Source organism: Myotis nattereri (assembly GCF_964212035.1).
Source record: "Myotis nattereri genome assembly, chromosome: 15".
Classification (NCBI taxonomy): Eukaryota; Metazoa; Chordata; class Mammalia; order Chiroptera; family Vespertilionidae; genus Myotis; species Myotis nattereri.
The window spans coordinates 30,636,047-30,660,117 of record NC_138090.1 but is presented as its reverse complement, the minus strand read 5'-3'; the positions used below and the strand labels follow the sequence as shown (position 1 = coordinate 30,660,117).

Genomic DNA, 24,071 nt, shown 5'->3' with positions numbered 1-24,071 from the left:
CTATAGCAAGGCAGCCCATTCATGCCATTTATATCCTATTTCTCAATAATCAGCATCTTCTGGGGTCAGCAAATGACTTTCCGAAGGATATACAGGCATAGGCCATTTTAATGGATAAAATACAAGGGATGAGCTTGTCCATATCCACCTTATAGGTAACAAAGAATACTGCCTTCAGGCAAAGATACCAGACTAATGCAGATCTTTGGAAATGAATTTGGGAAACGGGCAAAGGCAAGTGTCGCCTTAGCTGGTTTGACTCAGTGGATAGAGTGTTGGCCTGTGGACTGAAGGGTCCTGGGTTTGATTCTGGTCAAGGGCACATGCCTGGGTTGTGGGCTCGGTCCCCAGTGGGGGGCGTGCAAGAGGTAGCCAATCAATGATTCTCTCATCATTGATGTTTCTATCTTTCCCTTCTCTGAAATCAATAAAAAATATGTATATTAAAAAAAACACAAAAGTTAAGAGAAAAAAAAAGCTTGTGTTCCCCCTCGTGTGTAATCACACCTATATTTGCCCACCTATAGCTCAGCGGGCATCTCCTCAGCGCAGTGTGGGAACAGCAACAGAACCACCATTCTGTCAGGAAGTACCCATAATTGGGGAAGTGATAAGAGTGGCAAGTAGGAGCGCCTGAGTGCATGTTGCACACCTCCAGGGAGACGGGAGCTGAGTGCCCTTGTCTGTCTTGCAGTGATGAGGTGTCCTTGGCCCCTTATCCCAGATTCCTACAAAAGGGGCTCTTCAATTGCTGAAATTATAACTAGTAAACACACACTATCCTGTGTTCCAGGACAAACCCAACAGCCCCTCTGGGTTATAGCTGACCACATGGTACAAAGTTGGGTTCTCTATCATAAAGTATCAACAGTCCTCAGGTATCCCCCACCAGACCAGTGAGGAGAGGTCCTTGTATGCATCAGTCAGCAAGGCAGTAGGTGGCAGTGTTTTAATCCTTTAGAGCCTGGTGCCTGTCCCCTATTCTGTAAGCCCATTGAGTGCGGATGAGGGCATTGGCTCAGAGTGTCCTTTCATCGTGGACCCTGTTAGCATGCTGACAAAGTCGCAGGAGCTGGAAGACCCCCTGCACAAGCCCAGCATGAGCCTGACTGCTGGGTCATAAACCTGGGAGCTCCTCCATGTGCACCTGTAACAAGCACTGACAATCCTCCCCAGGGGAAAAAAAAAATCTACAAAAGCAAAACTAAATCACCTCTGCAGTCTTTATTAATCACAGGTACAGAAACCAACAGATCTCATAAGGCCTTCAGCAGGGACCAGGATGGACGATGAGGTTCAAATCTCCAGTGAAAAGGAACTTGGGGGACAGCTAAGTAAAGAACCCTCCCTGGGTCCCCACGGGCACCATTAATTAATGAGGTCCAGCTATTTGGGCTAAGACTGCTCCTCCCCTCGAAGTGGCGGCTGCTGAGGCACCTCCTCCTCCCCAGTGTCTTGCTTCTCCCTCTCGGCGTCTCTCCAGCTCAAAGGCGCAATCATCTTCTTGGGCCCGTGAGGCGGGGGGCCGATGAGGGCCTCGATGTCCTCGTAGTTTATCACTTCCTTTTCCAGCAGCGCATTTGCCAGCTAAGAGAAACAAAGGACAGTGTGTTAACCTTGGAGGACAAGGACACAGACAAGAGCCTTTTGAGAGCAGAGCACTGAGAGGGGGGCCTCTCACCCTCCCAGAAAGGGGTGTCTGTGAATAGGGTGCCCCCAGATAGGCCACTTTCCCAGGGAAACAGCACACACAGGCGGCTTAAGCAAAGAATCACTCCCTGTTTCAATCTTGGAGATGATTTGCCAGCTGCAGCCTCATTAATTGTCTGCTTCCCTTCCAAATCTCTGCTTATTTTGGGCAACCTTCGATCTCCTTTACCAAACAAGGTGTGGGTGTCTGTATGGGGGCAGGGGACTAAAATGCAGAACATCCTCGCTGGAACTTGAGAGGAATGCTGGCACTGAGGTATAAGTTGGGGGACTTCACAGTTTGGGAAGAGGGGCCTCTGCCTCTCTAGATATGATCATGGAAAACATGTTGAACAAATCCTGAGTGTTCTGTGCCAGCACTCAATCACTGTTGCTCAGTCCCACTACAAGGAATGCTGCCACAGCCACCTGGACTGGTTTCTATCATCCCCAAACTGGGTGACCACTTAATCTGTGTGGCTGCTCTAATATATTGCTAAGTTCTGCACCCCACCAATCATGTGAGTCCATCATGATCACAGTGCAAACCGAGGCAGGACATCCTCGGCCCATCACAGGGAGCCTGGGTCCTGCCCAGTGGCAGTGACAATGCACATGTGTGACACCAAGAACATTGTTAACAAGTATATGGCTCGGCCCTAGCTGGGTTGCTTGGTGGATAGAGCATTGGCCTGCAGACTGAAGGGTCACAGGTTCGATTCTGGCCAAGGGCACATGCCCGGGTTGCAGGCTCAATCCCCAGTAGAGGACTTGCAGGAGGTAGCCGATCAATGATTCTCTCTCTCATCATTGATGCTTCTCTCTCTCTCTCCCTTCCTCTCTGGAATCAATAAAAATATATTTAAAAAAACAACAAGTTTATGGCTCAGCAGATTGGGTAGGCCTGGCATTCCACAATACCACAACTCCGGGGGAAGCTGGTGCTGCTAGTAAGTGGCAACACTTGGAAGACCCAATAGGCACAACTGCCAAGCTGGCAGTGCCTCACATTAACAAAACAGCCTATCTACCAAGAGCTGCCCACAACTATAGGGACACAGTAACTTCACCTCTGAAGTCAAGTGATGGCCCCAAACCCAACACCTAGTCTCATTGTGAGAACATCAGACCCATTTCCTAACACTGCCACGGCAGGCCATCAACAACAGAAAAGTGCGGAACTGTCCCAGCCAAGAGGAGCCCAAGGAGGCATGATGATTAAATATAAATGTGGGGGTGGAGCAGGGTGCCCCTTCAGGAAAAGGACATTAGGGAAAGGCTAAGGAAATCTAGTTAATATATCAATACTGGCTCACTAGGTTCTGAAAAATGCAACATATTAATGGAAGATGTGAATAACAGGAAAAACTGGGTGTGGAGTATAAGAAAACTCTCTACTACATTTGTGACTTTTTTGTAAATCTAATAAAACTATTCTAAACTTTAAATTTTATTTTTAAAATTTCAGGAAAAGTTTGAGTAGAAAAAGATTAAACAAAATGACCAAACATTAATAATTGCTGATGCTGGGTAATGGACACATGACGGTTTATTATGTTCTTCTGTCTATTTTGAAAGAACTGGTTTGGCATGTTCATAATAAAATGCTAAAAAGTGGAAAATATTCTATTTCAGCTGACCTGGGTGGAACACATATTTGGTATGCTGTTTTCTAAATTTCTGTGTTCATTTGAGCCCTGGCCAGGTCGCTCAGTTGGTTAGAGTATCATCCTGATACGCCAATGTTGTGGGTTAAATACCTGGTCAGGGCACATATAAGAATCAACCAATGAATGCATAAATAAATGGAACAACACATCGATGTTTCTGTCTCTCTCTTCCCACACCTGTCTCTCTCTTAAAAAAAAAGAAAGTTCTGCCCTGACCGGTTTGGCTCAGTGGATAGAGCAACGGCCTGTGGACTTAGGGGTCCCAGGTTCGATTCCGGTCAGGGGCATGTACCTTGGTTGTGGGCACATCCCCAATAGGGGGGTGTGCAGGAGGCAGCTGATCGATGTTTCTCCCTCATCGATGTTTCTAACTCTCTGTCCCTCCCCCTTCCTCTCTGTAAAAAATCAATAAAATATATTTAAAAAAAAAGAAGTTCTGTGTTCATTTGAAATCTCTATATATAAAAGGCTAATATGCTAAGTGTCCAACTGTCTGGATAATGATGTCATGTAGCATCACCCGGCTTTCACTTCCTAGCGACTAGCCTCCTTGCAGTTTCTTCAGGCCAGGAACACAACTTGCTTTATAGCCAGGTGGAAACATTTCACACTGTAACCAAATGTCTGTGAGCGTTTTCACGTGCCTCATTTCATTTGATCCTCACAGAAGTTCTGGAGTACGTAGAAAGGAGATTCGGTGGAATCCTATTTTCTTTTCATTAGCCAGAAAATGGAGATTTAGAAAGCTTAGAAACTTGACCCAACTGAAAAGAAGAAATGGTGGACTTTGAAAATGACTTCAGGTATTCTCACTGTGCAGAATATAGTCAAACACTGCTGCAGTTAAATATTTTACTCTTTGTTCTCCCTGTGTAATCTACAATAATAATCTGCGTCGTGTTGCCGAAACCGGTTTGGCTCAGTGGATAGAGCGTCGGCCTGCGGACTGAGGGGTCCCAGGTTCGATTCCGGTCAGGGGCATGTACCTTGGTTGCGGGCACATCCCCAATGGGAGATACGCAGTATGCAGCTGATCGATGTTTCTCTCTCATCGATGTTTCTAACTCTCTGTCTCTCTCCCTTCCTCTCTGTAAAAAATCAATAAAAATATATTTAAAAAAAAAATAATCTGCGTCGTGTTGATATTTACTGCTGTGTTGCTGACAATTACCTGAAAGAAAAGTTGCTTCACTGGGCTGGGAAAAGTTTAGCTACATCAGAAAGCAGGCCTAATTAAGCAAGTTTATTCTGTATCTATAAATGGGTAAGTTGATTCATTTGGTTGACACTTCTATTATAGAGAAAGGGCGAACAGCGATATTAAAATATTTCTTCTAATTAATTTCCTTTCAATGTGCACGAATTCATGTATTGGGCCACTAGTATTCCATAAAAGAATGACCAGCTATGCCAGCACAGCACAGTAACAGCACCCACACACACAACTTCTAAAGAGACAGACAGGTGCCTGGAGGTTAGAATGCACCAAGTCTCACCGCCTGGAGCTTGTCCAGATTGTCCTGCAGCACCTTCTCAGTGTGCCTGTAGGCCTTAGCCACCAACAGTTGAGCTTCCTGTGAATGAGAGAGGAGATCTGTAATGAGAACAGCTGACCACTATTCACAGCATCATCTATAGCAGTGGTTCTCAACCTTGGCTGCACATTAGAATCACCTGGGAATCTTTTTAAAATCCTGATTTCTGGGCCTCATCCTCCGGAAATTCTGTTTCTTTGTTATGGGGTGGGGCCACAACATTAGTAACAAAGAAACAGAATTTCTGGAGGATGAGGCCCAGAAATCGGGATTTTAAAAAGATTCCCAGGTGATTCTAATGTGCAGCCAAGGTTGAGAACTACTGATCTATAGGCTGGTTCTGACACCAAAGTACACCACAGAAGTGCAGGTTCAGAAACACAGCCTTTTGTCTATCCCAATGACCAGGAGAGGTCAGCTGCCAACAGTTTCTGGCCCCCATCCCAACCTTGGGAATGTCCTAGTTCAGGATGCCTGCCCCCCCGCCCTTCCCTAGAGGCCAAGGACCCTGTGTCTATCCTCCATGCCTGCAGCTGCCTCAAATGCTCATGCACCAGGCCAATTAGAGCTGCCCCAGGACAGGCTGGACACTGTCCTAGCCCAATCTCCTTTGGACAATGCAGCATGTCCCTGCTGGCCACAGGGATCATTGGCACTGGCTCTGTCATTTGATGCATTTATTTGATATTCTTCCCAGTTTCCCATCATCTACAGTTTCATCAGGAGCCACACAGGGGTCCTCATCCAAGAACACACACTAAGCAGTTCAGAGAGACAACAGAGGTCAGGAGGAAAGGCCCCAATGTGAAGGCTCAGGGACAGGGCACCGTGGGAGGCCTCCTCTGAATACAAAGACTTGCCCTCTACCACACTGTGGGGCTGAATGGAACACAGGTGCAGCAGCAAGGCCTGTGGACTCACGTGATCCATCATCTGTTGGAGGCCCTGGCTGAAGGGGCGCCGACCAATGCCTGCAAGGCCCTCCTGAGCCTCAGGGAAGGAGATGGGCCCAATGCTCGATGCCATCCCAAACTGCTTCACCATGGAGTAGGCAATACGAGTAACCTTCCTCAGGTCGTCCTGTGCTCCTGGAGAATAGGGCCAAGAAAAGGTTTCTTTCCTGGGAGTGCAGAGTCAGGGCATCCTGGGGACCCCACTGGCAAACACCTCAGCCAGACAGCAGATGCAGAGTCTCCAAGGGACAACTGTATCCTGTTACTATTCCTTAAGAGAGAGACCGGAAACTTAAAAAAATGCTCTTTTGTCCAAAAAATTATTCAGATCCTGGCCAGGTGGCTCAGTTGGTTAGAGCATCATCCCAATATGCCAAGATGGCGGGATTAATCCCCAGTTGGGGCACATAAAAAATCAACCATTGAATGAAATGCAATGTATAGATTGTGCCCTGCAGCTGCCAAACTGCCCGTGCCCATCAGTCCGCCCGCCAGCCGCCCGTTCGGTGCGTTAGCCTTCGAGAGGCCAGCGGTGGGTGCAGAGCCTGCAGCCCTTCCTGTGGCGGCAGCGGCGGCCTCCTCCTCCTCCTCCTCCTCCTCCTCCTCCTCCTCCTCCTCCTCCTTCTCCCCGTCTCCCTCTCCCCAACCCCGCACTCCTTTCCCCATTCCGGCTCCATCACCCTCCCACCCCTCACAGTCGGGACTAGAATGCCCTGCCCAGGACAACCCAGCAGAGCCTAGATGGCTTTGGTCACAGCCCAGCGATCGCCTACCCCCAGCACCACCTCCAGCCCCTGCACCTCGGACTGAACAATCAAAATGAGTGTGGAACCAAAGACTAAACAAAGGGAGTTTTCAAGAAGGAAGTTGGATCAAGTTGTCTTGGAGAGGTCAACAGAGAGAGGAAGGGAGAGGCAAAGAGAGAAACATTGATGTGAGAGGAAACATCTATCAGCAGCCACCTGCACATCCCCTACTCTGGCCCCGCAACCCTGGCATGTGCCCTGACCGAACCTGCAAACTTTTGGTGCATGGGACGATGCCCCAACCCACTGAGCACCACCGACCAGGGCTCAAAGTGCAAACGTTTTAAATTTTGTTGAAATCCATTTTATAAATTTTTTCTTTTATGGTTAAAAAAAAAGAAAAGAAATGCAATGTATAAATAAGTAGAACAACAAATTAATGTCTCTCTCTCTGCCTGTCCCCCCAAAAAAATAAAGTAAAAAACTATGTGGGTTGCATATTTGCATTTGCTTCACCAGCAATTCTCAAGCACAAGTCCAGGTGTACCCAGGGCATACCTGTCAACACTGAACCCCAATGCCGGGGATCAAGCAGGGAAAGTCGGCTGCCTGCTCTCTAGGCACCCCAGTAAAATAACAGCGTGAGAACAGTAAAGTTGCTTGAATTACCAATAATTAGCCAATTAAATGCATTTATAGTCTACATGTATGTAAAAGTTTTTGTAACAAATAAATTATTTTAGAAGTCTTGCTTAGTTTCAAATCTCCTTTCACCACAGCTCATCTTTAAAAAACACGTAATGAACCCAGCCAGCGTGGCTCATTGGTTGAGTGTTATGGTTTGATTCCCAGTCAGGGCACATGCCTAGGATGGGGGCTTGATCCCCAGTGTGGGGTGTGCAGGATGCAGTCGATCAATGGTTTGCTCTCATCATTGATGTTTTTCTCTCTCCTTTCCTCTCTGAAATCAATAAAAATATATTTTAAAAAAATTGTTTTAAACAAAAACACACTTAATGAGATTTAAAGGATATTTGCAACCTACTATTCAAATCCTTTCATCAGATATACTTCCCCTATCCCGCCCCCCATGCAGAGGGATAATGGATGTAAAAGCACTGTAAGAACTCCAGACCCTGCAGGGCCAACTCCTCACCAGTAGTGACCTTATTGAAGGAGATGGCCTCCGACACGCGACCACCGAGGGCCATGCACATCCTCTCAAACAGCTGCTCCTTGGTGAAGAGGTGCTGATCTCTTGGGAGCATCTGAGCAAAGCCCAGTGCAGCGTTTGTCCGAGGTGCAATGGAGACCTGCAGAACGTCAGGTGGCCTGAGTTAGCAGGCAGGATGTGGGCTTTAAATATGAAGGTGAGAAATATGAGATCTTTAATCAGAGGGTTTCAAAGCTGTTAAGCAAATCTGCACTATCCCCATTTTTATAAAAAGCTAGTATCATTAAAGAGAATGACTCACACATTGTGGGTGTGTCTCCTTGTACATTACTAGGTATATATGAAGTAAAGAGCCGCCAAGACAGGAGCTCTTAGGTGAAGCAACCAGGAAGTGCAGGGACCAAGAGGTTATGTGGGGGACAAGGAAAGTAACCTTGCCTTAGCCTCCTCACTGGCCAACACCACGTGTGTGTACAGCTCCAGCAGGACAAGGCCTGCTCCTGAGCAACAAGGAGAGACTTGGGTTGCAGGTGTCATTTCTGAGGGTTACCGCAGCAAGAAAACCACCTCACAGTAGCCGGAAAATTGAAAGGGGAAACTTAAAATCCAACACTAAATTAAACTACAATTAAAAAGGCTGGAAATAACAACCAAACAGCAATGAGAACTTATCTTTCCCTAGCAAAGTATGAGCTCTCGAGGGAGTTTTTCTCATTATGACTAGTTTATGTCTTAAAGCCATCTAATAAAGCAAAAATTCTGAGAAGAGTTCATTTTAGTGATATTTGCATCATTGTGAATCTTTCTGCATTAATATTTATTTTGTTGATATTGCATTAAAATATTTATGAGATAAAACATCAAAGGTGAGAGAGAATCACTGATTGGCTACCTTCTGCATGCCCCACACTGGGGAGTGAGCCTGCAACCCCAGCATGTGCCCTGACCGGGAGTCGAACCATGTCCTCCTGGTTCATGTCGATGCTCAACCACTGAGCCACGCCAGTCAGGCTTAAAATATTTAACTTGATTACTGAATATTTTAGTGTCCCATAAATATCACACTATAGGTAACTGTCCCACCTGCCTCACCCTGGACCCAGCCCCAATCACCTACTTCTGTGACTGTTGCATCCACTTATCTCTGTCACAAAACACTAGACTCAGCCCTCCAATGAGCATATGAAAGGAACTGGCCCGGTCAGAAGGACATAATCAAACATTCCCAGACTAACAATCTACTTTGTGGCCCCGGCTGGGTACCTCAATTGCTTAGAGCATCGTCCCAATACGTCAAGATTGCAGGTTCGATCCCCAGTCAGGGCACATACAAGAAGCAATCAACACGCCTGCCAGGCATGACTCAGGGATTGACCTATGAACCAGGAGGTCACAGTTCGATTCCCAGTCAGGGCACATGCCCAGGTTGTGGGCTCGATCCCCAGTGTGGGGTGTGCAGGAGGTAGCTAAACAACGATTCCCTCTTATCACTGATGTTTCTATTTCTCTCTCTCTTCCTCTCTGAAATCAATTTTTAAAAAAACAACCAATGAATGCATAAATAAGTGGAACAACAAATCAATGTTTCTCTCTCACATCAATAAAAAATAATAAAACAAAAAAACAATCTACACTGCTACAATTAACATCACTGATTGTCCAACATTAATCACTCACATACCAGGCTGGTAAGTGCTACATTGTTCCCGTGTTTGGGTCTTAGGGAACTACAATGTAGCTCTTTCCTTTCTGGTGGAACCAAACCAGCTGTACAGGCTCCCATTGACTCCACTTGTTTTGGTGGAGGGTACAATTACAATCCATGCCCTCATCTTTACAGACTGGGCACGTGCATCCCAAACATTTACATTTTCCGCAATGGTCATTCAAGGTCACAAATCGATACATTTTGGGAGAACTGTCAAATTTTCATCTAACTCACAAATGTCTGGAAGAGTAGTGTTTTTAAAAAAGTGTACCCAACTCACTTCTTTTTACAATTCGGAATTATTAGATCCACATATGTTACAGTTGATAGTAAACCTGACGGTTCTTAATTCCAAGAGTGACTAAAGATGGAAAGCAAGGCCCCAAATAGTCATGTGGATTTCAAATGGTCATGCCCATAACTGGACCCAACTGGTTTAGAGGTCAGACCTCTTCCTACCCTATGATTCCAAGGTGAGGGGTCCTGCACAGTCACCTTCCACCTGTTCCCACCGAGGTCCACCTCAGGCTGTGCTTTCTTTTCACCAAGCACAAACAAGTGGTGCTCCCAAAGTCAGCTTTGTTCAAGGGCCAGTTGGGTGCCCAGCCTCCATGACCCCAGACCCTCCCTGGCTCCCACTCTCCGACACCCTACCTTCATCACAGCCTCAGTGTGCTCCAGCAGCCAGCCAACCAAAGCATGGCCTGACTCATGAAATGCAACAACCTTCTGCTCTTCCTTTGAGAGGATCTTGCTCTTTTTGGCCGTCCCTGAAAGAATGCCCAGGACTCTGAGTTTAGGCCCACGGATAATCCTGTGTAAGCATGCAGAAACCTTCCTTGCTCGGCCTTACAAGTTGTTTACCATGTTGTTGTGAGATCCCCATGGGATGGTCACCTTCTGTGTTTCTGCCCCAAGCTGACCCCATCCACAACTATTACTCCAATTCAAAGGGAAACTCACTGGGTATGAGAGGTGTTGGAGGGGGGCATGTTTGTTCTCACTTCCATAAATGTTGGAATAATTCAAACAGCTTCTGCAGGCTTCCTGGGTGGGGCTGCAGGGCTGACAGAATTAGTATGGGATCCACTCCAAATTCTAGGTTTGTTGGCTTTTCTCCCAGAGCTAGCAGGCATAACTGCAGCCTCTGTGATTCTACAGTTCTTTCACCCTTAGTAGTACCGCCTGTCTTGGTAACTACCTTACTTTTCACCTGTTCAAATTATTGCTAAGATTTCATTCACTGTCCCAAATTTTCCAAACATCCTTAAGTTTCCATTTTATGCAAGCTCTAGGTTCAGGGTATTTATTATATCATGCTACGAGGATCATCCTCCACATTTACCATAAGGCTGTAAATTCTTTCTAAGATGCACTGGCTGTGGCAGACGAATCATTTCAACCAGAGCTTATTATATGAGCCTCTAAACATGATATCACAGCCCCACAAGATGGGCTTTACCTCAACACAAATGTGTTCCAACTCAGGCAGTCCACACTGAAGTAAGGACAAGAGAGCTCTTGTTCTAAGCACTGCATACAGGGGAGGGAGGATGTGGGGGACAGCATTCTATTAGTATTTTCTTTGGTCTTTCCTGCTTTGATAATGTTACTATAAGTTTATCAATTTCCATGTAAAAATAAATGGCTTATACAAACCAAATTTAGAGGAAGAAACAGCAACTATAGTTCCCTCTATTCACACAAGTTTGCTTCTTTCCCAAGCTGCAGCCTGAGAACCTGGTGGCATTTGTCCTGGATTTTAACTCAAACTGAGGGTGATCAGAACATGCTTCTTGTAGGGACAGCTATGACAGAGGGCTCACTACCTACATGCAGAGCCTGTGCTTCTCAAACATCTGTAGGAAGGACCAGTTTCCCTTTTTCAAATTCTCAGTGTCTTGGACTAGTACTTCTGTTCTCAACCCTGTTCAAGGACAAGATGTACTACTCATGTCTGGATGCTGCCACATGGAGTTATGAAAGCTTCTAGATGCTTTCTGTCATTTTCAGTCCTACTCTCCTCATAGAAGTCCACAGATCCCACTTTGAGCAGCAATGGTTAAACATTGACAGAAACACCTCAGCCCCTCACTACCCAAACACCTCTCCCATTCATGTCCCAAGCAGAGCACAGGAATAGCAGAGACAGAGTTGACCAGTAGAGCACAGCCCTGAGCAGATGTTCATTCCCTCTGTCCTTGGGCAGCAGCAGTGCAGACCCCTGACAACATGCACAGTGGCCTGTCCATTTGCAGTTGGCTCTCAGGCACCACATGATGGCTAATGGGCTGAGCCCCACTCACATTTGGGTTTGCAAGACCCTTTTATACTTCTACTAGACTCGGTGCATGGATTCGTGCACCGGTGGGGTCCCTCAGTCTGTCCTGCACCCTCTCACAATCTGGGATCCCTCAGGGGACATTGGAGAGCCAGTTTCGACGCAATCCATGTAGGAAGGCTGAGGGAACCCATCAGTGCACAAATCCGTGCACCAGGCCTCTAGTATGCATATAAGATCTTTGGTTAATCTCTTCCTGCCCTCCCCTCAGAAGCAACCAAAGACATGGCCGATTCCGTGAGGAATCAGGCTCCCGCTTCCCTCCTCTGGGTCCGGGTTGCAGGTGAAGCAGATTTGGGGTCAACAGAGTCCCATCAGCAACCTAACCTACGGCAGATTCTGCAAGGAATCGGGCTCCCTCCTCTACTAGTCAGAATGTATGCCCCCTGATGGTCATTGTGCATCATAGCTACTGGGCAAATGGTCAAACAGTTGGACAGTCGCTTAGGCTTTTATATATATAGATTTGAAAAGTGTCTGCTGTTATGCAAATTTGCAGTATTTTAAGTCATAGTGTCAAGCCCTGAATTATAAAAAATACACTTTATGTATTTTCCTCTTGTCCAGTAATTCCTTGCTGATAAGGTCCACCATGTGACATCTAAGCTTGACCTATTCCCTCCACTCCCACCCTCCCTGAGTTCACTTTTGGCATTTGTGCCTCATACCTGCAATGACACGCTCCACAGCGTACTCAAAGTTAAACGTGTGAACAGATGTGTGCCCTTCTCGTGCAGCGTGCAGAGCAGCCTCATTACAGATGTTGGCGATGTCAGCACCTGTCAGCAAAACGGAATGGCAGGGGTATTGGTTCTGCTCCCTCAGGGATGGAGAGGAGGAAAGGAAAGGAGACTTGCACAAATAAATGTTAAGGGCTGTGAGCCAGTGCTCCAGCTCTACTGGACCCAAAGAACCACCTCTTCCCATCCTCTTTCAGTCTTTCTGCCTTCTCCACTGCTTTACTACACAACTGCTATCAGCATTCTTCCATGTACCATCTGGTGTTTTTTTTTGTTTTTTGTTTTTAAATATATTTTATTGATTTTTTACAGAGAGGAAGGGAGAGAGAGAGAGAGTTAGAAACATCGATCAGCTGCCTCTTGCACATCTCCTACTGGGGATATGCCCGCAACCCAGGTACATGCCCTTGACCGAATCGAACCTGGGACCTTTCAGTCCACAAGCCGACGCTCTATCCACTGAGCCAAACCGGTTTCGGCCCATCTGGTGTTTTATTCTACCTAATAATTCATATGTGCACTGATGGATAAAAAATTAGCCCTGGCCAGGTGCTCAGTGGGTTGGAGCTTCGGCCTGTACACGAAAAAGGCTGCAGGTTTGTTTCCCGGTCAGGACACATACCAATGTTGTGGGTTCAATCCCTGGTCCAGGGAGCATACTGGAGGCAACTGATGGCTATTTCTCTCTTACATAGATGTTTCTCTGTCTCTCCCCCTTCCTCTCTCTTTAAAAATTAATAAAAACGTATCTTTGGATGAAGATTAAAAACAAATAGCCCTGCCCTAACTGGTTTGGCTCAGTGGATAGAGTGTCAGCCTGCAGACTGAAGGGTCCCGGGCTCGATACCGGTCAACGGCATGTACCTTGGTTGCGGGCACATCCCCAATAGGGGGTGTGCAGGAGGCAGCTGATCGATGTCTCTCTCTCATCGATGTTTCTAACTCTCTATCCTTCTCCCTTCCTCTCTGTAAAAAATCAATAAAATATATTTAAAACAAACAAACAAAAACAGCCCTGCTGGTGTGGCTCATCATCCCATGTACCAAAAGATCACTGGTTCAATCCCAATCAGGGCATATGCCGGGGTTGTGGGCTTAATCCCCAGGAGGGGGCGTGCAGGGGACAGCTGATGGATGTTTCTACCTCTCCTGCTCCCTTTTTCTCTCTCCAAAATCAATTAAAAAACAAATGAACAAAATAACTAATGGGGCTTCCTGCCTTAAAAAAAAAAAAAAAAAATTAAAGGCTCTCTAGTATCCGAAAGATTCTAGTTAAGAAATTCAAAAGAAAAAAGTACATTACCCTTTAAAATGAGAGCCTTATAGAAAAAAGATCCCTTTAAATTTAATTTTATGAGTTTAATTGAGCCAAACTGATGACAAATGCTGGGAAGCAAAATGTTCCCCCAAAATTCTTGATTTGTGATATCTGTGTCTACAATGAAAACTGAGACGGAGGGAGAGCAGTGACAAGGCCGAGCCATGGCAGCAGCTGGTGGGGAGCCCTAAAGGCGGAACTTCTAGGACTGCCCATAGTGGGGACACACACATGGGGCAGTCTAAATGCAGGCAACAGGACCACCATTGGATGTTCTACCACTTGGGGAGAAGTAAATGTTGTGCAATTCTTCTATCTCCTGCCTGCTCTGTGTGCACAACCTCACTCTCAACCATGCTGTGCTGCCCAGAGAAGGGGAATGGAGGGTACCCGGGGCAAGCCTGCACTCACATGCAGGAAAGACCACCTGCCCTCTGCCCTCAGGACCAACAAGAACCAGCTCCCATACCGCTGAACCCCGGCGTGAGCTCTGCCAGACGCTGGGAGTAAAAGCTGCTGGCCTGCGTCAGCTTCAGGCTCTTCAGGTGCTGCTCAAAAATCTCCCGCCGTTCCTAGCGAAGACAGGGAGAAGGACACAAGTGTGGGTCAGCACGTCTGCCACACAGATAGGAGCCACTAGGGAGGCACTCTCCGGAGTTTCTTCATCATTAATCACAACCATAGTTTGTGAAACCAATTTAGAGCTGCAAGCAGCCTTACAAAACGAAAAGGTGAAAAAAGGAAACAGAATAGAATATAAAACGCAACAAAATAAGTAATTTTGTGGAGCCTTTGATTCATGCACATGTGAAACTATGTAAATGTTTCCTACGGTCAGGAAGATGGACAGCCACTCCTCCGGAAGCTGGCAGAGGGTAGCCTCACTCCGCTTCTTAGACTGAGGAGCAGTTTGAGAAGAGAACTCAGGATGAGCACGGGGTGTGCCATAAGCCACACCCCTGTGCCCCCATGTGTGTACCTACAGAGACAGTAACCTGTGCCCCCATGTGTGTACCTACAGAGACAGTAACCTGTGCCCCCATGTGTGTACCTACAGAGACAGTAACCTGAGCCCCCATGTGTGTACCTACAGAAACAGTTACCAACTAACCAATTGTTAGGTTCACCCTCCAAACCTTGTCCCTACCCATGGTGGTCTCCACCACACATGTGATCCTTTTATCCCTGCCTGCTGGATTCCTGCTCCCTCAGCGGCCACCACAAAGGCCTGGCTACACAGAGGTGGACATCCAACCAGACGCCTGATATGGAGGTTGGTGGGGCCAAGAGGTACTGATCTCCCACCCCTTCCCAACATGCTTTCAGGGCAGCTGCAGAGCTCATGTTCCACAACCATATGGCATCAAGGACTTGAGCTGGTCAGGATGAGAATTCTGAGGCTCTCCAAAAAATATGCTACAAAACTCAACTGAAACATGTCGATTCAACCCCAGATACTTAAGGATAAAGGGAAAAACAATGTGGGGGGAAAAAAAAAAAAGCTGCAAAACCATGAGAAGAGTGGTGAGCCAAAGAAAATCTGGAGAGACAAGCACCAGGGGGAATAAGCAACCGCATCTGCCAAGGGCAGCCTCAGGCCACACTGACCTGCAGTGTGGGGAGGTCGATGAAGACGTGTCGGTCCAGTCGGCCTGGTCTCAGCAGAGCATTGTCCAAAATGTCAGCTCGGTTGGTAGATGCCAGGACGATGACATGGTCAGTGGTGCCCATTCCTGAGAGACAGACAGTGGCCTTTATGGTAGGGGTTCCCAACACTGTGGCCTTCCCCCTGGCGTCCTAGACACAGGACAGATTTCCTGCCAGGGTCCACGAGGGAGGTCTACAAGCACAGACCCAGGATCGATCCTTCCCCGTGAGCGTTCTACCAAAATCATCACAAGAGCAAGAACTTGCTGGATTTACTTCCCCAGAGGCAGAACCGCAGACGGGAACCTGGGATCTGCTGTCCACAGCCATCCTCTAGGTTCACAAAGCATCCATGGAGGGAACTGCTAACAGGGTGGACCCTGGGAGCAAGGGTCCTCCTCTTATGCTTCCTCACTGCATTTCCTTGAGCCAAAGTGACCACCACAGAGAATTCTGGAATATTCTACCTCTAACACTTGGTCTGAGGGTCTGGGTTTTCTGTTACACTTTTCTCACATGAGAATTTAAAAGCAAGTCTAGAAACCGTCCCAATGAATGGCCCAGATCTACAACTGCAAAAACACATTCATGAAGCAACAGAGGACTCTGAACCTCACTGGATGGTATGAATAACTTATTTTTAATTTGAGTCATGATATTTCTCTGAATGTAGAGAAATACATTCAGAGCATTTAAGGTTCAGAACTTTGGGTTGACTTTAAAATAACACACTGGGGCCCCCCTGGCACGGCTTAGTGGTTGAGTGTAGACCTAGGAACCAGGAGGTCATGGTTTGATTCTGGTCAGGGCACATGCTTGGGTTGTAGGCTCAATCCCCAGTGTAAGGTGTGCAGGAGGCAGGCAATCAATGATTCTCTCTCATCATTGATGTTCCTATTTCTCTCTCCCTTCCTCTCTGAAACCAATACAAATATGTTTTAAAAAATAACACTCTGGGAAGAAGAAAAAGAGAGGGAGGTGTGCATGGACTAGGGCTGGACAAGCACAGACAATACTGAAGATGACCTGAGACATGGGGGCTCACTGCACACTTCTGCTTTTGTGGATGTTTGAAAAGTTCCATAATATGAAGTTTAAAAAATAAAGATGCCATGACCTAACTTTTCCTAACTTGAAAAAACTCTAATAAATTGACATGGACAAATACAATTTTAAACCACCATAAAGTCTTTTAACAAAAGTAAAATTCAGAAGAAATATCGCAGAATTAAACCCTGAGAGCACGTCAGGCACTGCCGCCTCAAGGATGATTGTCGTTCGCTCCACTCCAGGATCCCATGACAATGTGAGGGACCCAGCCAAATGCACCAGCTCAGGGAAGGCAGCCACCTGAGGAGCCGACACCCATGGCTCTGAAAAGCAGCCACCAGGAGAGCCCAAACCACATGCCATCTTAAGAAAATCACTCCACAACTTCAAAGAAACATCTCCCAGATATGCGACATCACTCTCATCTGCACTGCGGAGTGCGGTAAGCCAGGAAGCCACGATGAGTCCAGTCCTGTTCATGTGCCAAGAGTGGAGAATGCAGAAAGGTATACACTTCACTGAGGCAAAGGTGATGTCTTTAAATCACTCTGACTTGTGAAACAAATTTAGAAACAAGAGCAAGCCCTACCTGGTTTGGCTCAGTGGACAGAGCATCTGCCTGTAGACTGAAGGGTCCTGGGTTTGATTACAGTCATGGGCACATGCCCGGGTTGTGGGCTACATCCCCATTAGGGGATGTGCAGGAGGCAGCCAATAAATGATTCTCTCTCATCATTGATGTTTCTATCTCTCTCTCCCTCTTCCTTTCTCTCTGAAATCAATAAAAATATTTTTTTTTTTTTTTAAAAAAAGGAGCAAGCACTACACAAAAAATGTGACAAGTCAACTTCTCTGCTCCATTTGCTCACACTCCCATTTAAGGAAAAGTGAAACACTGACATGGAAAACGAGAAGCGACAGGAGGGGGCAATCTGGCCAGATGCAGCTTCACTCCCCGAGAGACTCCTCGGTGCCAGGGGGACCCTAAGCAACTCATTCCAGAGTGCTAGTTGGGAAGACCTGCGAGGGCTCACCACTCATATTTCTGAAATGTCTTCCTTCCACAGGTCAAGGGTTGTAAATACAGAAATCTGAAGTTACACACACAGGAAAAAAGTGTTGAAAAATAGCAGGAAGAGTGGCTGTAGAAGAAAAACAACAGCAAGGCAACGGTGGACGCCATGTCAATGAGCTTCAAGCAAAAATGGAAGTAGTGACACTAAAAGCTCTGCCATCACCCAGCTGGTGTGGCTCAGTAGTTGAGCCAGGGGGTTATGGTTCGATTCCCGGTCAGGGCACATGCATGGGTTATGGCAGGGGTGGGCAAACTTTTTGACTCGAGGGCCACAATGGGTTCTTAAACTGGACCGGAGGGCCGGAACAAAAGCATGGATGGAGTGTTTGTATGAACTAATATAAATTCAAAGTAAACATCATTACATAAAAGGGTACGGTCTATTTTTTTATTTTTAGTTTTATTCATTTCAAATGGGCTGGATCCGGCCCGCGGGCCGTAGTTTGCCCACGGCTGGGTTATGGGCTCAATCCCAAGTAGGGGCCGTGCAGGAGGCAGCTGATTGATGATTCTCTCATCATTGATGCTTCTATCTCACTCTCCCTCTCCCATCCTCTCTCTGAAAAATCAATAAAAACATACTTAAATAAATATATAAATAAATAAAGCTCTGTCATCACAAGTTATCTTGACCTCCCTGTATAGCAGACCTCTCAGTCCTGGGCCTGGTCATATGGACCTCAGGGTGCAGATCTCCTAGGGTTCCATTTTTGAAACGTTATATTGTGATGACCCTGGCCGGGTAGCTCAGTTGGTTAGAGTATCATCCTGATATGCCAACATTGCAGGTTCAGTCCCCGGTCTGGGCACATACAAGAACCAACCAATGAATGCATAAATAAGTGAAACAACAAATCAATCTCTCTCTCTCCCCCACCTTCCTCTCTATCTAAAATAATTTTTTTTTAAAGAAACTTTATATTTTGACATAGTTGTAGATACACAGCAAATTGCAAAAATAGTGTAGAGAAGTCCTCCACCCCAGTTTCCTGGTGGCGTGTTGAGTAACTACCGAGCAATGTCAAAACCAGGAAACCCACATTGCACAGTCCACAGGCCTTATTCAACATCAACTGTCGTATATGCATTTGTTTCTCTGTGTGCACCTCGTTCTCTCCAATATTATCATACGAGATTCCTATAACCTCTACCTTGACTCAGGTAGATTCCACCATCATGAAGACCTTCCTTTACAGTCACACCCCCTCATCTCCCACCCTTCTGACCCCTAGTAACCACTAATCTGTTCTCCACCTTTAGAATTTTGTCATTTTGACATTCTCATATAAATTGAATCCTATAATATGTATCATTTAGAGGCTGGCTTTTTTCATTCAGCATACTTTCCTTGAGATCCATCCAAGCAGCTTTGTATAAGGACAGTTAGGTTTCTTTTGTAATTCTTTCTTTCTTTCTTTTTTAAGAGAGGAAGGAAGAGAGAGAGAGGAAAAAACATCAAAACATCGATATGATAGAGATACATCGATTGGTTGCCTCCCATACATGCCCCAACCAGGGATCGAACCACTGCCTATGTATGTGCTCTGACCAGGAATCAATCCTGAAACCTTGCCCATCCAGCTTGGATCAGTGGTTGAGCATCGACCTATGAACTAGAAGGTCACAGTTTGAATCCTGGTCAGGGCACATGCCCAGGTTGCAGGCTCAATCCCCAGTGTGGAGCATACAGGAGGCAGCCGATCAGTGATTCTTTCTCATCATTGATGTTTCTATCTCTCTCTCTCCCTTCCTTTCTGAAACCAATAAAATTATATATTTTTTGGTTAATCCTCACCCGAGGATATTTTTCCATTTGTTTTTAGGGAGAGTGGAAGAGAGAGGAGAAAGATAGAAACTTCGATGTGAGAGAAACATCGATTAGTTGCCTCCTGCATGAGACCTGACCAGGGCTCGGGCCGGGAAGGAGTCTGCAACCGAGGTATATGCCCTTGACCAGAATCGAATCCAGGACCCTTCAGTCCATAGGCCGACGCTCTATCCACTGAACCAAACTGGCTAGGGCAATAAAAATATATTTCAAAAACAACAACAACCCAAAACCTTTTGGTGAGCAAGATGATGCTCCAACCAACTGAGCCACCCGGACAGGGCCAGTTTCTTTCTTTTGATTGCTGCATGGAAACCATGATAAGGACATAGCAGAGTTTAACTATGCACCCACTAAAGGACATCTGGGTTGTTTTCAGTTTTCAGCTATTACAAAAATGTGAACATTGCTGCACAGGTGTTTTGTGTAAACTTTTCTCTAGCAAGAGCAAACAGGGGTGTGTCCTATGGTAAGTCTATGTTTAATTTTTTTAGAAACTATTTCCCAGAGAGGATACATATTTCACATTCCCACAAGCAGTGTAGAAGATGCAATTCCTTCACATCTTCACAAGCATCTGGTGTTGCCATGATTTTTCACTCTAACTATCCTATTAGGAGAGTATTCCTATCAAAATCTCAGCAGGACTACTTGGTAGATAAGAACAATCTTATTCTAAAAGTTATAGGAAAAGGCAAAGGAAGGAGAAGCACTTCAACACTGTTGGACAAGAGCAAAGTGGGAGGACTCCTCCATCTGGGCAGCTCAGTGAAGAAGGCTGTATGTTGTGGTATAGCACAGATTTAGACTTAGAGACCAATGCAGACCAGTATGCCCAGGAACAGACATTCCTAAATATGCCAGCTGAGCTCTGATGAAGGTGCAAAAGCAATTCAGTGGAGGAAGCAGTGTTTTAAAGAGTGCTGGAGCAACCAAAACTTCACAATTTATATAAGTATTAATGCAAAAGGAGCCCTATGTTAATATGCAGAAGGCGAGCCCTGGCCGGCGTGGCTCAGTGGTTGAGCATCGACCTATGAACCAAGAGGTCACCAGTTCGATTCCTGGTCAGGGCACATGCCCACGTTGTGGGCTCACTCCCAAGTGGGGGGTGTAGAGGAGGCAGTCGATCGATGATGTTTCTCTCTCATTGATGTTTCTATCTCCCCCCCCCCCCGCCCCCCGCCAAAACCAATAAAAACATAAAATAGGAAGTGGCGGAGGGACACGTATTTGGGCTGTAGGTTTGATTCTGGGCCCTGGTTGGGGTTCTTGAAGGACTCAACCAATCAATATGTCTCTCTCACATAGATGTTTCTCTCTCTCTCTCCCCCTCCCTCCCTCTCTCTTTAAAAATCAATGGAAAAAAACATCCTCGGGTGAGGATTAATAAAAACAAAATGGAAAGGCCATATGCACAGAAACTGGGGTTTTCCAATGACTCCGAGCAGAATCAGAGTTTATGTTCTCCCACACTTTCTAATACAGAGTTCGGACAAACACAGCTAGCGCAGAGGGCACTCAGTGCAAAGCCTTCTTTCTGCCAATCAAACTATAAAGAGGTGAGCCCTAGCTGGTTTGGCCCAGTGGATAGAGCGTGGGACTGTGGACTGAAGGGTTCCAGGCTCAATTACGGTCAAGGGCACATGCCTGGGTTGTAGGTTTGATCCCCAGTAGGGGGCATGTAGGAGGCAGCCGACCAATGATTCTCTCTCATCACTGATGTTTCTATCTCTCTCTCCCTCCCCCTTCCTCTCTGAAACCAATAAAAATATATTAAAAAATAAGCAACTATAAAGCAGTGACAGACCACAGTTCGCTCAGCTGGTCCCACTGCTCTTAGATGCAGTTGCCATTCCCACATAAGTCTGGCAGTCCTGCAGGGTGTACTGTGCCTGACCCATGAGATGAAGACTTCTCTTCCTCAGTGAGCTTTTCCCACTACCGGCATAGCATCTGCTCCACACTCTGTACTTCAATGAATAGAAAGGAGTAACAAAGTCTCTTCAGAGACAGCTGAAGGGCTGAGAATGCTCAGCTGTGTCTGTGCACACAGGGACTTGTTTGCTACTGGCTTAGCCCAACAAGAGGACTTCAGTCAGGGATTCTGGGCATGAGCAAATCCAGGGGCGGAAGCAGCTCTTTTCATGGCAGCACAGAGAGGTTCAGCTCAAAGGAAGATGCCATCTGGTAAATACTTCCTGGTGGGCTCAAGCCTGCCCAAAAAGGTGGTCTCTGTCTTCATTGCAAAAAGCAATATAAGCAGAAAGACACAGATGTGCAGTGCTTCCCATGGCCCAGAGTGCTCAGTCACAGTGAGAGCCAGTGGGAGTCCCTGCATAATCACCAGGGATGAAACTCGGTCACACTCAGAAGTGTGCAGAACCACAAGTGAGGTCATGAACTTTAACATCATTGTAACCTCAGAAAACCATGGCTCAGAGGAGAGGACCGGTGTGAAGCCCACAGCATCCTTCCACAGTCCCTGAGCACACCTGGGGTCCAAGACTTGGACAGCCATCTGACAAACATGGACATCACTGCATCCAGCAGGGCAGTGAGACTTGGTGACATATTGGGTTTGGACAGCCAACTAATCATCTTTGTCCACTCAGTATCACAAAGATTATTCATTCTTTTAAAGAGACAACCAGCCCTAGCTGGTTGGCTCAGTGGATAGAGCATCGGCCTGCAGACTGAAGAGTCCCGGGTTTGATGCAGGTCAAGGGCACATGCCCGGGTTGCGGACTCGATCCCCAGTAGCAAGAGGCAGCCAATCAATGACTCTCTCTCATCATGGATGTTTCTATCTCTCTCTATTTCTCCCTTGCTCTCTGAAATAAATAAAAATATTTTTTAAAAAATAAAAAGAAGAAAAAAAAGAAGAAAAAAAAATAAAAAAAATAAAAATAAAAAGAGCCCTAACCGGTTTGGCTCAGTAGATAGAGCGTCGGCCTGTGGACTCAGGGGTCCCAGGTTCGATTCCGGTCAAGGGCATGTACCTTAGTTGCGGGCACACATCCAGTGGGGAGTGTGTAGGAGGCAGCTGATCGATGTTTCTAACTCTCTATCCCTCTCCCTTCCTGTCTGTAAAGAATCAATAAAATATTTAAAAAATAAAAATAAAAAGACAACCAGGAGTTGAACCATCACATGCACAGTGATGGGTCCCAGCCTGGTCTGTCACAGCTGACAGCAGACCTTAGGCTCCGGTACCCTCAGGCCTGGCCCATCTCCACCATCTGCCCACCTGGCCCATCAATGGACAGAACCAGAGGTGTTTTTCATATTCCTTCAGAGGGAGAGGGACAGAAATGGAGGGATAGAGGGAAAGAAAGGGAAAGAGAGAGGAAGAGAAACACCGATTTGATGTTCCACTTATTTATGCATTCATTGTTTGAGTCTCATACATGCCCTGACCAGCTACCTTGGCATATTGGGACAACACTCTAACCAACTGAATTACCCAGCCAGGGCAGACACCAAATTTTTAAAAAATGGATACATATATATTTTAAACATATTTTTATTGATTTCAGAGAGAAAGGGAGAGGGAGAAAGAGATAGAAACATCAATGATGAGAGAGAATCATTGATTGGCTGCCTCCTGCACGCTCCTACTGGGATAGAGCCTGCAACCAGGGCAAGTGCCCTAACTGGGAAATGAACTGTGACCTCCCGGTTCATAGGTTTGACCCTCAACCACTGTACAACACTAGGCGGGCAAATTTTTCAACTATAAAATAGTGCCTCATCTGAAAAGCAGAACTCAATCGCCACAGCTAGGCACTGGGTGGAGAAGAGTCAGAGCGGGTCTGGCATACAGGACTCCAGGGTAGGGGGTCCCTGGAACCTGGCCTGGAAAGTACTCTTGAAGAGCCCCTATCTTTGAGAGTGTGTCTCTCGACAGCTCACTCTACTTACATCTCTAAAGACACCCAGGTCTTGCCCTGCCCCCTGTGGCTCAGTTTGTTGGGCACTGTCCTGTGCACGAAACAGTCACCAGTTCAATTTCAAGTCAGAGCACATGCTCAGGTTGCAGAGCAATTGCCCATAGGGGGCATGCAGTAGGCAGCTGATTGATGTTTCTCTCTGAATTGATGTTTTTCTCTCTTTCCCTAAAACCAACAAAAACAGCCCTGGCCAGTTTGGCTCACTGGTTCGAGTGTCAGCCTGCAGACTGAGGGGTCACGGGTTTGATTCTGGTCAATGACACATGTCTGGGTTGCAGGCTCTAGCCCCGACCACAGGCAGGAGGCACCAATTGATGTGTCTCTCACACATCAATGTTTCTCTCTCTCTGTCTCTCCCTCTCCCTTCCACTGTCTCTAAAAAAAAACACCAAAAACACCAATGGGAAAATATCCCAGGATAAAGATTAACAAAAATAAAATAGAATAAACAAAAACATATTAAAAACATAAAAAGACACCGAGTTCTCTGAAAAATTCCTTCTAAGGAAAGCTTGCTCTTCATGTGGAAGGTAGCTCCTCTGATCTTGATTGTTTGTGTCTACAAGGTAGCACCAGGGGGGACCATTCTTACAGTGTAATACAGCCCTTTCCTAAGCTTTGTTAGAAATTATACCTTAATTTTA

The 24,071-nt window shown here is 46.3% G+C and overlaps 1 protein-coding gene across 5 annotated transcripts in view; it reads right to left on the bottom strand.

Annotated features, from left to right (window-relative positions):
- Positions 1–1,205: 1,205 nt before the first annotated feature.
- The window catches only part of SPG7 (SPG7 matrix AAA peptidase subunit, paraplegin), a 43,550-nt gene continuing 20,684 nt past the window's right edge, over positions 1,206–24,071 (bottom strand). For 4 of the 5 annotated variants that reach the window (XM_081107780.1, XM_081107784.1, XM_081107782.1 and 1 more), the window contains 8 exons: positions 15,483–15,607; positions 14,344–14,446; positions 12,485–12,595; positions 10,130–10,245; positions 7,750–7,906; positions 5,816–5,982; positions 4,856–4,933; positions 1,206–1,587 (listed from right to left, as the gene is read on the bottom strand). In XM_081107780.1, coding sequence (XP_080963906.1) covers positions 1,396–1,587; positions 4,856–4,933; positions 5,816–5,982; positions 7,750–7,906; positions 10,130–10,245; positions 12,485–12,595; positions 14,344–14,446; positions 15,483–15,607 — 1,049 coding nt within the window. In that variant the 3' untranslated portion in view covers positions 1,206–1,395. The remainder of the gene's footprint in view (positions 1,588–4,855; positions 4,934–5,815; positions 5,983–7,749; positions 7,907–10,129; positions 10,246–12,484; positions 12,596–14,343; positions 14,447–15,482; positions 15,608–24,071) is intronic. The other variant, XM_081107781.1, reaches the window with a different exon arrangement.